Here is a 14,484-nt window from a genome sequence, read left to right as displayed (position 1 = left end):
GGCTTCCAGTGGTGAAACTCCAGTCAGCCTCCTGGCACCTGCTTCCTCATCTGCACTCCAGGACGTCTCTCCAGTTACTGCTCAAAGGAGACCTTTGTAAGTCCAAGCGGCTCGGATCCTCATGGGCTCCTCCTGGGGGGATCTCGGGCTTCCAGTGGTGAAGATCCATCAGGTCTCCTGCCTCGGGCCGCCTACCGGTTGCAACCTCCTCTGTGGGCCTTCCCACAGTGCGTCAACATCTGTTACAGCCGGCTCAAGGGTCCACTAACATAACAGTGCTAACTTTCAAAAGAAGATAGAGCAGCTTTTAAAATAGAATAAGGGGAAAAGCTGACAGTCACTCAACAGTGCATGGTTCGGAGAAATGTATCCTTGAAGGATACTAATGAAACAGGAGAGTTTGGGCATCCCAACAGAGAGGTTCCAATAAAAGCCTATAAGTAAAGAATCAGCTGAGCTTTATAATTCCAAATTAAAAGCAGGTTGTTAATGCAAACAAAAAACACACTTTGAAATGTCTGTATAGCAGTGAATGATGAGATTGACATAATTGGCATCACAGAAACTTGGTGGAAGGAGGATAACCAATGGGACAGTGCTATATCAGGATACAAATTATATCGCAATGATAGGGAGGATCAACTTGGCGGGGGTGTGGCACTTTATGTCCGGGAGGGTATAGGGTCCAACAGGATAAAGATCATACAAGAGACTAAATGCGCAGTAGAATCTATATGGGTAGAGATCCCATGTGTGTTGGGTAAGAGTATAGTGATAGGAGTATACTGCCGTCCACCTGGACAAAATGGTCAGACAGATGATGATGAAATGCTAAGAGAAATCAGGGAAGCAAACCAATTTGGCAGTGCATTAATAATGGGAGATTTCAATTACCCCAATATTGACTGGGTAAATGTAACATCAGGACTTGCTAGAGACATAAAGTTCCTGGATGTAATAAATGATTGTTTCATGGAGCAATTGGTTCAGGAACCAATGAGAGAGGGAGCTATTTTAGATTTAATTCTTAGTGGATCGCAGGATTTGGTGAGAGAGGTAACGGTGGTGAGGCCACTTGGCAACAGTGATTATAACATGATCAAATTTAAACTAATAACTGGAAGGGGGACAATAAGTAAATCTGCAACTCTAACACTAAATTTTAAAAAGGGAAACTTTGATAAAATGAGGAAAATAGTTAGAAAAAAACTGAAAGGTGCAGCTGCAAAGGTTAAAAGTGTTCAACAGGCATGGACATTGTTTAAAAATACAATCCTAGAGGCGCAGTCCATATGTATTCCACACATTAAGAAAGGTGGAAGGAAGGCAAAACGATTACCGTCATGGTTAAAAGGTGAGGTGAAAGAGGCTATTTTAGCCAAAAAACCCCCATCCTTCAAAAATTGGAAGAAGGATCCATCTGAAGAAAATAGGAAAAAGCAGAAGCATTGTCAAGTTAAATGTAAAACATTGTTAAGGCAGGCTAAGAGAGAATTTGAAATGAAGTTAGCCATAGAGGCAAAAACTCAAAATAAAAACTTTTAAAAATATATCCGAAGCAAGAAACCTGTGAGGGAGTCGGTTGGACCATTAGATGACCAAGGAGTTAAAGGGGCTCTTAAGGAAGATAAGGCCATTACAAAAAGACTACATGAATTCTTTGCTTCTGTGTTTACTAATGAGGATGTTAGGGAGATACCGGTTCCAGAGATGGTTTTCAAGGGTGATGATTCAGATGAACTGAACCAAGTCACTGTGAACCTAGAAGATGTAGTAGGCCAGCTAAAGAGTAGCAAATCACCTGGACTGGATGGTATGTATCCCAGGGTTCTGAAGGAACTAAAAAAATGAAATTTCAGATTTATTAATTAAAATTTGTAATCTGTCATTAAAATCATCCATTGTACCTGAAGACTGGAGGATGGCCATATAACCCCAATATTTAAAAAAGGCTCCAGGGGCGATCCAGGAAAGTATAGACCAGTGAGCCTGACTTCAGTGCCGGGAAAAATAGTGGAAACTATTCTAAAGATCAAAATCGTAGAGCATATAGAAAGACATGATTTAATGGAACACAGTCAGCATAGATTTACCCAAGGGAAGCCTTGCCTAACAAATCTGTTTCATTTTTTTGAAGGGGTTAATAAACATGTGGATAAAGGTGAACTGGTAGATGTAGTGTATTTGGATTTTCAGAAGGCGTTTGACAAAATCCCTCATGAGAGGCTTCTAATGAAACAAAAAAGTCATGGAATAGGAGGTGGTCTCATTTCATGGATTACAAACTGGTTAAAAGACAGGAAACAGTGGAGTGCCTCAGGGATCTGTACTTGGACCAGTGCTTTTCAATATATTTATAAATGATCTGGAAAGGAATACGACGAGTGAGGTTATCAAATTTGTGGATGATACAAAATTATTCAGAGTAGTTAAATCACAAGCGGCTTGTGATAAATTGCAGGAGGACCTTGCAAGACTGGAAGATTGGGCATCCAAATGGCAGATGAAATTTAATATGGAGAAGTGCAAGGTGTTGCATTTAGGGAAAAATAACCCATGCTATAGTTACACAATGTTAGGTTCCATATTAGGAGCTACCACCCAAGAAAGAGATCTAGGCGTCATAGTATGATTCTGCCTTCCTTATGTTAAGTTCACTCAAAGTTACCTTCTTCTTATATTTAACCTCTCCTTCTATGCTGTTCTTAAGTGTTCATCTTCCCTGTTAAAATGTAATTTCAGCCCTTTTGTTCAATTGTGAACCGGTATGATGTCCCCACTAATACCGGTATATAAAAGCTGTTAAATAAATAAATAAATAGTGGATAATCGTTGAAATCGTCGGTTCAGTGTGCTGCAGCAGTCAAAAAAGCAAACAGAATGTTGGGAATTATTAGTAAGGGAATGGTTAATAAAACGGAAAATGTCATAATGCCTCTGTATCGCTCCACGGTGAGACTGCACCTTGAATACTGTGTACAATTCTGGTTGCCGCATCTCAAAAAATATATGGATATGCGATGGAGAAGATACAGAGAAGGGCGACCAAAATGATAAAGGGGATGGAACAGCTCCCCTTTGAGGAAAGGCTGAAGAGGTTAGGGCTATTCAGCTTAAAGAAGAGATGGCTGAGGGGGGGATATGATAGAGGTGTTTAAAATCATGAGAGGTCTAGAACGGGTAGATGTGAATCGGTTATTTACTCTTTCAGATACAGAAGGACTAGGGGGCACTCCATGAAGTTAGCAAGTAGCACATTTAAAACTTATTGGAGAAAATTCTTTTTCACTCAATGCACAATCAAACTCTGGAATTTGTTGCCAGAGGATGTGGTTAGTGCAGTTAATGTAGCTGGGTTTAAAAAAGGTTTAGATAAGTTCTTGGAAGTGAAGTCCATTAACTGCTATTAATAAAGCTGACTTAGAGAATAGTCATTGCTATTACCAGCATCAGTAGCGTGGGATCTATGTAATGTTTGGGTAATTGCCAGGTACTTGTAGCCTGGATTGGCCACTGTTGGAAACAGGATGCTGGGCTTGATGGACCCTTGGTCTGACCCAGTATGGCAACTTCTTATGTTCTTTGGTAGTAATACTAAGGCAAATCTACTCTAGGACAGAGTAAATGCAATAAATCAGGCTCCTCTCTCCAGGAAACTCCTCTCTCCAGGAAAGAACAGGATCTTCCTTTTTTATTTGCTATCCTTGGCAGATTCCTATTTTTTGGTTTTATAAACCCAAGAACCACCTCGTCTAGTGTGGACTTAAACTACAGTAAGTATCTATTCATTGCTTTGAAATACATTTGAACAAAATTTAAAGTCCTTCATAATGTTTTCAAGCACTATTGCTATCACGGTTTCACCATCAGAGTCGTCACCACTGGCTCCAGTCTGGATACAGACTCTCAGAAATTTGCAATGGGGGGCAAAAAAAAGAAAGCAGAACTTAAGTCCGAATTACGATTCGTTTTCAAAGCCTATGAACGAAGCGTTCATTACCTTGCAGTTGCCGTTAGAGCCACCGTCGGAAGGAAGGAAAGGGTTTAGCTCTTTGGTTTCATTAATTTCGAACAGCGAAAGCTGAGCACCAGGTAGAATCACGTTTAGCACTGAACAGTACATCAGACCGTGGCTTTCATAGCATTGGAAACAAGTCCATATGATCCAAACTACAAACAAACCAATTTGTTGCTGGGATTTGGTTCTGAGTTGGAGTTTTGTTTTGGTTATCTTTTTGTTTTTCTGCTTTAAAGGCAGAAAATAAACCAAGTCTTTCTTCAGTTTTAAGCCCCCAAAATATTTCTTTTTTGGGTTTTTTTTTTGGGGGGGGGGGGGTGTGGAGAGGGGAGAAAACGCTGCATTGCCCAGGGGAGATATGATACAGACCTTCAGATTCCTGAAAGGTTTTAATGATGCACGAACTTCAAACATTTCCATTGGAAAGAAATCTGTAGAACTAGGGGTCACGAAATGAAATTCCAGGGAGGACGACTCAGAACCAACGTCAGGAAATATTTCTTCACGGAGAGGGTGGTGGATGCCTGGAATGCCCTTCCCGAGGGGGTGGTGAGGATGAAAACAGGAAATGAATTCAGAAGAGCAGGGACTAAACTCTGTGGCTCCCTAAAGGCTGGTAATGAAGAAAAGCGTGCACGGGGGTAACCTGCACGGAGCGGCAGTTACTGCCCTTAACAAAAGGCATGGGGGGTAACGTGCACGGAGCGGCAGTTAGTACCCTAAACAGAAGGCATGGGGGATTACTAACCTTAACCAATTAGCCTTGATGCTTTTTGACACAACTGCAACATTGTTCTCTGCTTTGACGGCGGGGGAAATAAAGGGTATTGGATTCTGATGACATTTATTTTATTTATTTATTTAAATCTTTTCTATACTGTCGTTAAGAAGGATCCGTCACAACGGTTTACAATAGGGCACATAAAATAAGGATGCTGAGATATATTAATTTACACAAGTGCCGTAGAGATTCGGTACATAGTTTTCTAAATGATATAATTGGTTTGTGATACAGTACTGTCCAGGAAATATCAGTTTAAAAACAATTCTAACTTTATAAGTGTTAATTTCTCTTCTGGTGAAGAACGAGAAGGTAGAGTAAAAACAGATAGAAATATGAGGGCTAAAGCACAGGACTGCTTCTATGGCCAAGTCCAAGAGCCAAGCATGTTCAAGCAGCAGTGTCTGAATGATCAGGAAGGCTGCTCACCCTGTAAAAATGTTGCTAACAATAACTTTATTTGACGGTGCTTGGATTTGATTGTAAATATTACCGCCCTTAACAGAAGGCATGGGGGTAACCTGCACGGAGCGGCAGTCACTACCATTAAGAAGCTTGCTGGCCAGATTGGTTGCACCGTTCAGTCATTTTCTGCCTGCAGTACTATGTCACTGTGTATAAAGGCCACGAGCCCTGACTATTGGAGAGAGATCCCGGACCTGCAAAAGCGAGTTCTTTCTTGGCAATGCAGCACCGATGAACTCACTGAAGGTGGCAGCATTGGGTGAGCTATTTCATCCGCCTAACACAACCCATAGAGCTGTGTGCCACTATCAAGCTTTCGAGAGCACCCTTATGTATGATACTGCCATAAAGTCATTCCAGATTTACTCATTCAAAAGGTCTAATAAGCACTGTGGTTTGCCACTGTGGTCATTCTTTGTTCTAACGTATTTATTTCAGGAGGTTTCACGTCGGAGCTGAAGCCGAGATTGATGAACGGGCTCCTTCAGTATAACACGGTTTTTCAATAATTTGTATGAAGCTGCTAAAATTCTTTTCTAGTACTGCTGCTGCTTTCGCATTGTCATTATGGTAACGCGCCCGACCTGCTAAGCCCAGGAAAATGAAATATAATTACGTAAGAAGTGAGTTGGCACATCAGAGAGTCAGAATGACCTGGGATTAAGTAGTAGCATTACAGGAAAGGACCAGACAGTGGGGCTTCCCCTTTCTCATGGTCAAATCCCGTCAAATCCTGTCTCCCTGTCCCACCGCCAAGGAAAATAAACGTGCACGGTATAAATGTATTTCTACGTGGATTTAGGGGGAAAAAAAAAAAAACAGAGAGAAAATGCTTTCCCAGGCTTCCTGCTAGGTTTGTCAGCGATACAGAGAACCTGGTCTTAAATGCCTTCCGGTGAAAGAGGAAACGGGGGGCTGAACGGCTGGAGTCTTGCTCCTGGCCCAGCGTTTCTCTTCCCTCTTTCCCAGGAGTGCAAATGCCAATACCAATCTCATGGAGGCTGACTGCGGCTTGACACAAGCAAGGACACTTACACGGAGCAACACGGCTCCCAATTACAGGACCAGAGCCTAACAGGCCAATGAGCCCGGCTGTCAGCCTCGCTTTCCCCCACTGATGTTTGAAAAGGGGGGGGGGGGGGGGCGCGGATGGAAGATGCCGTTAACCCTTTTAGGGAGGGTTTCCACTGTGCGCTAAAATGATATTTCATGTGCTTGCTCTGGGCTGAAATGAACAACCAGGCATAATAAGGCAAGGTAGCGTGATTAAGGGAGGAGGAGGGCCGGGTGCAAATGTCCCTGTCTCTAACCTGACTCTGCGCCATTTTAGCAGTGGCCCAATGAGAAATTTCTTGTCTCTTCTGCAGTGCTATTTCTTTACCATTGAATTTGGCCTTTGCAAACAGGAAGGACAGCTGCGGGCCTATGGAGCTGGGCTTCTCTCCTCCATTGGAGAATTAAAGGTACTGTGTCCGTTCAAGGTGGGGCTCTTTAAGTGTGGGAAGCAGCCCACTTACACTTAACTGTCACGAGGGGTGCAAACGATGCCACACAGCAAATGGGAAGGTAATTCATTTTGTTGAATAAGATATTAGACCCTAAAGTTCGACTTTTTCAAAAAAATGTCCACCTCTGTGCTTTTGTTCGCACTGGTTCGCTTATGTTCCCACAGCTGAAACTGTATTCCCATCCCAATCGTATCCAAACCCTGGATCAGGGCCTGTCTGAACTGAATGAAGTGGGAGCATGCACTGTCATGAGATAATGGCTTGGGCCAACAGTTTTGACGCTGGCATTCAATGGTAGTTGAGGTCAATTATATCATGACTGTGCCTGCTGCCGGGGGCACTGTCGTTGGTAATGGATGGAAAGGACCATAGGCACCAGTTCCCCTCCCTTCTGTGGGTCTCTTCTTCTTGTTTCTCTCTCTCTCTCTCTGACGTCCTGGACTCCTGCAGGCTGTGCTGTCACTCTCAGCCTCCGGTACGTATCATGCTATGCCCCAGAAAGTGCATTATATACCTTATTATTTGTAGGGAGTTGGTAGCACATTAGCTGCATAGAGGGCAATTTTCAGAGCCTTTTACACAGGTAAATTGGACAGTCTGCATGGCTAAAACTATGCCCCAGCTTCCATGGCGTGCAGACATTTTTAGCCAGGTTAAAACGAGTCATGGTCAGGGGAGGATAACGGTGTGCGTATATGCAAGGCCTTTTCAAAAGTACGTGCTCCAGTTACCTTCCCTTCCATTGCCCAAACAAATAGCAGGTGCAAAGTAGGGAGCTGCTTTTAGTGCATGCCCTTTACCCTCGCTAATTAGCTGCAACGCATGTGTGCTAAAAATGCCCATGGACTTTGCAGCTAGGCAGGTTATTTGAAATGTTCCCTCATAAAGTGGCTCCCTTTAAGGCAGCACTGAGGGTCTGATTTATCGAGGTGTTGTCCCATAGGCATGGGTTGGGAGAAAAACCCTTAGCGAATCGGGCCTGTAAATGTTGGAGATTGGACTTGGCCTGGAGAACTGAAGGGAGAGTCTGGTGTGATCCTGATTGCTTGCTCGCTTCCTTAACCACAGTTTATCTGCCAGCTTGATTATTTTTTCCCCACCATTATTATTGTCGCTATTTGATGGCCTAGCAAAGCAGCCCATCGCAACAAAGGTGGTAGCGTCCATTCTCATTGGTGCTAGCGCACCGTTGTAACGATTCTCCAAATAACATCTAAATCGACCGATATTTTCAACTCATTAGTGTGAAGTTAGGGTACTGAAGTCACACTGTATACATATATTTATGGTGTGACTTCAGTATCGTGCATCCTAAATATGTAAATTTGCATGTAATTAACACAGTAGCAATTGGCCAATCCGTTTATGTTTCATTGTCAGTAAGTGAGGACGGTAACGTGTAGTTGTCGCACTGTTTCAGTCTGGCGATGTTGGGTATCATGAACAGCTTCAGCAATCTCTAGCTAATGAAGAAATTGGAGCTGAGGCTAAGAAGCTCAATACATCTCCTACCAGGGAGTCAAAGGGAGGCATTTTTTGTAGCTCAGTTTGTAGAGCTGCTCTCTTTAGATTCCAGGTTCTAGTTTAATGTTTGCACAATGATCCCCCATGATCATCATTCTGCTGATTCCTTCTCTTTCTCCCCCTAATCAAAAAGAAGAAAAGATGCCAAATTACAAAATTTTTTAATATGGTTCAAATAATAAATAACTCAATCAAACAGTTCAAAAAATATACATATATCAGTACGTTTAGCGTGCTCCCAAATACGTCACAAAAAATCTTTCAAATATATAAAATAGGCAGTAAGAGACGTATACGGAAGGGTCCACCACAAACAACAATAGCAAAGACAACGCAGACATACAACACAACAAATTCACATAAAAGGATCAAGCAAAGTCCCATTAACCTTCCCACATCCTTGCAAAAAAATGATAGCAATAGAGTTCTCATTGCTCCAAAACCATTATAAGGACCACAAATTGTGGTTTAGTTTCTCATGTCGTTTCCTGAGTTTCCAAATCTGAGCTCAAGGCAAGTTACAATTCAATTAGAGTAGGCAGGTCCCTGCTCAGAGGGCTTACAATCTAAGTTGTCACCTGGGGCAACGGAGGACAAAGGGACTTGCTGAAGGTCGCAAGCAGTGTCAGTGGGAGAAGCAGGATTTGAACTTTGGTTTCCCAGTCCACTGCTCTAACCACTAGGCCTCGCCCCCACTCACCTCTATAGATTAGGGGGAGAAATAGACCTCTAACAAAAAATAATAACAAGAAACAAAATGTCAAATCTAAGCTGCTGGGCCCCCACCTGACTACCAGAATGATTTGGTAAGTGTGGGGGGATAAGGTGGGTGGGCTAGGGTGAGTGATGTCGAGGCTGGCTGCTGGGGGGCTATTATTTAAACAAAAGGGAGCGGATGGGGGTGGACACGGGGAGGGCAATTTTTTTGCTAATAGCTTTTGGGGTAACTGACCACCTCCAGGAGCAGTAGGGGTGGTGGTGGGTCGGGGGAGGGGGGTGGTCTCTGGAGACCTCCGGATTACTATGTTTGTCCAGGGAACAGCTGCTCACAAAAAAACGATAGAATATAAAACACAAAATTTCATGTTTATTTCTATTGTTTACTTTAGAAAATGACTTGAAACGACAATGGCGTTGACATTTGTTTATATCGTTTCAAATGAATGCACATCCCTAGTAATTAAATCCAATTCCAATATTACCAAAATGGTTAGGCGGGATTCAGATACAGTTACTTTTAACTTTTGGTTCAATAAAGGGGGTAATTTTATGACTGTCTACAGACATGCAAAGCCGGTGAGTACTTTTTATACGTGCACTATGCACTGATTTTCAAAGGGAAAATACGCGCATGCATTCCCTTTTAAAATGACCCCATGAAAAGCAGCCTCGTGCATTTGCACCTGTTAATCTGTGCGGGTATCTTTTTGAAAATTCAAAAGTGTGTGCATGGTTCCAAACTGCGCCTCCAGCCCATCCCCAGGAAAGCCTCCCTCTACTGCAGGAAACAGTACACGCGCAGAGGTCCTGTGCACAGCACCTACTCTAACCCACAAAGTTTCAAGAAGTCCATTTCCACAGGTAAAGCACCGTGGAGTGATGCCAATAATCACCCCTCCCCCCCCCTTCTCAACTAGCGGGGCCGCCACGCTTGACTGCTACGTCCGTTCGATATGAAATGGAAGGCTTGCAGGCAGCTGCTCTAAATTCCTAGCTTCGATCAACAGTTTCTCTTCTGGTTTGAAATATTTTGCTCTTGGTTGTGAAGTTTTCCAGCATCCACCGAATATTTCAAACGCATGTCGGGAGCTTTCATGAGCTGGTTCACTGGGCTGATATTCGCTCTCCTCAGATCCATTGTTGCTGTCTTTCCTTTGCTCTGAATGCAACCACCAGGGTTTAGTGAAGGCCAGAGACTTGCTTTCATGTATCTGTCAAGCTATGAGCCAGATTGTATTTATTACAGCGATATCATGGTGGGGCGATATTATTCACCTTTCTATGTTGATGTAAACCGCTCTGACTAGGTTATTTAAAGGAGGCAGACGAAATCAAATCAGCTAACCAACTGTTCTGAGAAATAATTTGGTCAGGATGTTTCCTGTTTGCGCAGATTGTTTTGGGCAGGAGGGGGCGTATGCATATGGTGAAAGAGCCCATTGTAACTTCACAGGGGCCTTAAGAATGCCTGGGACACCACAACCTAAACGAGCAGAGAGCGGGTGAGCTTTCACGAGATTTTTGTATCTCCATTTCACAGCATGCTCTGTCTGACAAGGCCAAGGTGAAAAGCTTTGATCCAAAGACGACTTGTGTACAGGAATGCCTGATTACTACTTTTCAAGAGGCTTACTTTGTGTCGGAAAGTTTTGAGGAAGCCAAGGAAAAAATGCGGTGAGTGCTCTCCTCTTCTCTTCTCTCCTCTCGCTGTCCTTGTCTCATCTCTCCCTTTCTGTGCTAGGTAATCCTTTTCAGGGCTGGGCAAGGAGGTGCTCATTGTTTTCAGGGCTTTTTTTTTTTCTTTCCCTCCCCCCTTCCTTTCTCTTTTTCCAGAGACTTTGCAAAATCCATCAATCGACCCTTTTCCGTCTACTTCAACCCTTACACCCAAAGCATTGAAATACTGAAAGACACCAGGAGTATCGAAAACGTGGTCCAGGACCTCCGGAGTGACCTTAACACAGTATGTGACGCTCTAAGCAAAATGAACAGATATTTGGGAATATGACACGCCCGGGCGGAGCCGTTGCTATCGATTATCGCATGGCGTGAAGCACGCACTGTATCGTTTCTGTCCGTGTAGCTCGGTCTGCCTTTTCCATCGTTGTGTGTCGTTCCACCTGCTGTAATGTTAGGCCACCCGCCGACGGTGACGCAGAACTTGTAACTTGCGGGTTAACCGAGGTAACTAACTGTAATTTACAAGCTGCTTGAGTAACTTGATGGTAAATGAGTTAGGGAAGCAGCGAGTTAAACGGGAGAATGTTATACGCGCACTGTATGTCCTAAATGAGATGGCTTTATTGATTTTAACAATGCCAGATTAAAATGCTATAGTCAGACTGAAAGAAATACGTTTTACTTTTCCTAGAAAGTTGAAATTAATGCTACGGAAAAAAAAAAAAGTCCTTTAATCATTAGGCCTTATCCAAGGCAGAGTGGCGGACCTGCCTATGCAAGCTGTTGAAGTTCCTTAGAATATTGGTATTTACGTTATGGGGGAAACAGACAACAGAAGGAATTGTAAAGGGGTCCTCCAAGAGGAAGAGAAATCTGTCTCCTCTTAATGTGGTGATCGGTGTGGCCATTGGGGAGAGGGCAAAAGCTGAGAGAGAAATGAAGGTGGTTGACTTGAAGGCAGACCTCAATTCCCATTGATGACATCGATATCAAGCTGACAGAGGATTAGTGCTCTAAATAGGATCCCAAAGTGGTCCAATAAGCTGCCCGACAAAAACATTTTAAACACACCTAAATAATAGGAAACGGTTTTCACGTGGCCTCAATTAACAAGAAATGCATAGTAAACTGATTTAATCATAGGCCCCTCCGGGAATAAAAAAAAAATCTCAAGCCTGTCTGTAAGAGTTGCAAGAAGCCCCCTTAGCACCCTAGCTTATCTTTCACTTGTAAGCTTATCTTGTATCAAATAGAAAAAATGTCTAGGATCATCAGTTATAAGCTTACAATTCCAGGACCAATGCACGAAGCAGAAAAATGTGTCCAGTTGTAAGATCAATAACCTAAGAGGCAGATATAAACAGCTATATAGGCAGCTCAGTTTGCAAACGTGATTTGTGGGACCTGCAACTGAAACCTAAAACTTACCATGGCCAGGCTTGGTAGAAACACAAAGGGTCTGTCCGGGTAACTTCGGGAGTTACCTGAACAAAACTCGAGATCTGAATATTTCCACTCACTCTCCAGCTGAATTTAGTCCGGGTAAAGTTGTCACCCATGCAAAATGCAGCCAGGAACAAAGATCCGAGCTGATATTCAGCCGTACCTGGAGAGAAAGCTATCTGGATAACTCCGGCCGGCCTCGCAGCTGTCCTGCGTTTCATCCGGATACGGTACCTGAAAAAGCGTGCCATCCCAATCCTCCCTCTCTTCCACCCGCAAAGTAATAATGTAAAAAAATCCAGCTGCGTATAATCTCCGCTGGCCCTGAGCTAAATGAAAAAGTAGTGGCCGGCAGCTCTCTGATCCACCCCACCTCCGACCTAAAAATAAATAAATAAATAAGTGGAGTGCCTAATCGCCCCACCCCCTTCCCAAAAAAAACCATGCATGAAGCCCAACAGGGAGCGAGTGGCTGGGCTGGATATTATAAGTGCCAGCGCAATTGATAGCTCCTGGCACGTAATAGTCACGCAGTCACTGCAGCCGGTGCTGAATGGGGATCGGCTCTTCCCTGTCAGTCACTGATGAGTAGGGGCTGAATCCCCTCTTCCCCCTCAGGGAATTCACTGGCCTGGGGGGGGCAGGGGGTGGCGTGGTGCACGTTAAACCCAGCTAACTCCCGCAGGCAGCCGGGCCGATCGTTTGGGATATCCACCTGATAGAGCTTAATGACCGCAAGGCCCATCTAGTCTGCCCTTTCCCCCTTCCTGTTTCTGCACTGTGCACCCTGCTTGACCCTTACTCCCGCCCCCGATCCCGTGCACTTATCCCAGGCTCGCGTGCGGCGTGCTTTGAAGCCTTTGCTATGTGCAGTGATTCACTAAATCTCCCATTTCCGAGGCCACCTTCCCACTCAGCTCCCTGCTCTGCAGTGGAATAGGGCATGCAGTTTTCACCGGATGTACCGAAATCTGATTGCTGTTGCCAGATTTCTCTTCTGTAGCCCGTAATTAAACCATTTCTCTCTCTCTCCGCCAGAGTTGGTATACCATGACCCCGTCTGTCTGTCGCCCACCCTCAGCAGCTGGCTAGAGGAGGTCGTGGTCCCTCCTGCTGTACTGCTGTCTGCATTCCAGCTGTGCAGAGAGGAGGCAGTAAGGAACGAAGGCCACATCTGGGTTTTTCGGGTCTTTGGTCATCCAAATAAACCCTTCCACCCACCAATTTTCTAAATGTTCCAACTGCCTTTAATAACGGATTGTAACAGCCTCTTTCCTGTGAGGCTACAAGGGTAACTATGAATGAAAAAAAGGTGAATGTATTTAACAGGGATTCTTCTTTTCTCAGCAATTTTTTTCTCACATCAGCTCTCACCTTTGCAATTTATATTGAACTACAGCTGTTCCTCATACAAAAGTGCTGCCATTCCTTCAGCTTTCTCAGTTTGGGACTGGAGACGTCATCCCTCTTCAAAAACGTGAAATGGAGAGGAGGTTGCTAACCGCAGGCCCCTCCGTTTGATCTTAGTGATGGGTAAATAAACAGAGTCCCTCCTACAGGGAGGCAGAGTGGAGTATGGTGAATTCAGCAGGCCACACCGGATCCAAGGCAGCATGGTCTAACCAGAAGGCGTTCATGCTAAACACATCTGGATCTTTTTTTTTTTCCCTTTGGGTGATCAAATAATTAGATCAGAGGTGAGTGTTCGATGTGACATATGTGGTTTACATTAAGGTCTTTGACACCTATAATCAAGCTAGTCAGACATGGGATGGGTCCTGAGATAGTAAAGTGGGTTAGAAACTGATTGAGCAATAGATAAGAAAACGGTGAAGGATTGAAGGAAGAGGTTTCCAGTCAAGTGTCGCAAGGTTCAGTCCTGCGACTGATTCTGTTCAATATACTGGTAAGTGATGTTGATGAGGGGCCAGAAGGAAGTGCTAGTCCTTTGAAGGTGCTACTAAGATCCACAACAGGATGGATGCGTTTGATGGTGCAGAAAGTTGAGATGGGATCTGGATAGAACCAATGACTGGTTAAGAGTTTGACAGCTAAATTTTAATGCAAAAAAAGTGAAGATAAAGTTGAAAGTCGATGGCATCTGCAATTGTAAGGTCTGGTCACTGCAGGGATTGAACGGTTCAGATCAGTGGACAGATGCCCCGACTGCTGGAAAGTCCTGAAGGATAACCTTTAAACCACACCCTGGAGGAATCAGATTGGTCGGAGGATCAGTGAAAGGGCGGGAAGTGTTCCCAGCAGCTTAAAGACGGCCCAGCTTCTCGTTTTAGAACTTTGCTCTTGTATTCTGACTCTGGACTTGACTAGTTTGCCCGCAACCTACT

The 14,484-nt window shown here is 44.0% G+C and overlaps 1 protein-coding gene across 3 annotated transcripts in view; it reads left to right on the top strand.

Moving 5' to 3' along the window:
* TPH2 (tryptophan hydroxylase 2) overlaps positions 1-11,359 on the top strand; it is a 123,399-nt gene extending 112,040 nt beyond the window's left edge. For all 3 annotated transcript variants that reach the window (XM_029597623.1, XM_029597624.1, XM_029597622.1), the window contains exons 9-11: positions 6,632-6,727; positions 10,557-10,690; positions 10,850-11,359. In XM_029597623.1, the coding sequence (XP_029453483.1) occupies positions 6,632-6,727; positions 10,557-10,690; positions 10,850-11,024 (405 nt within the window). In that variant the 3' untranslated portion in view covers positions 11,025-11,359. The remainder of the gene's footprint in view (positions 1-6,631; positions 6,728-10,556; positions 10,691-10,849) is intronic.
* The last annotated feature ends 3,125 nt before the right edge of the window (positions 11,360-14,484 follow it).

This window comes from Rhinatrema bivittatum, chromosome 4 (assembly GCF_901001135.1).
Source record: "Rhinatrema bivittatum chromosome 4, aRhiBiv1.1, whole genome shotgun sequence".
Taxonomy (NCBI): domain Eukaryota; kingdom Metazoa; phylum Chordata; class Amphibia; order Gymnophiona; family Rhinatrematidae; genus Rhinatrema; species Rhinatrema bivittatum.
Note: the sequence above shows the minus strand (reverse complement) of the source record. Positions and strands in the feature narration are given on the sequence as shown.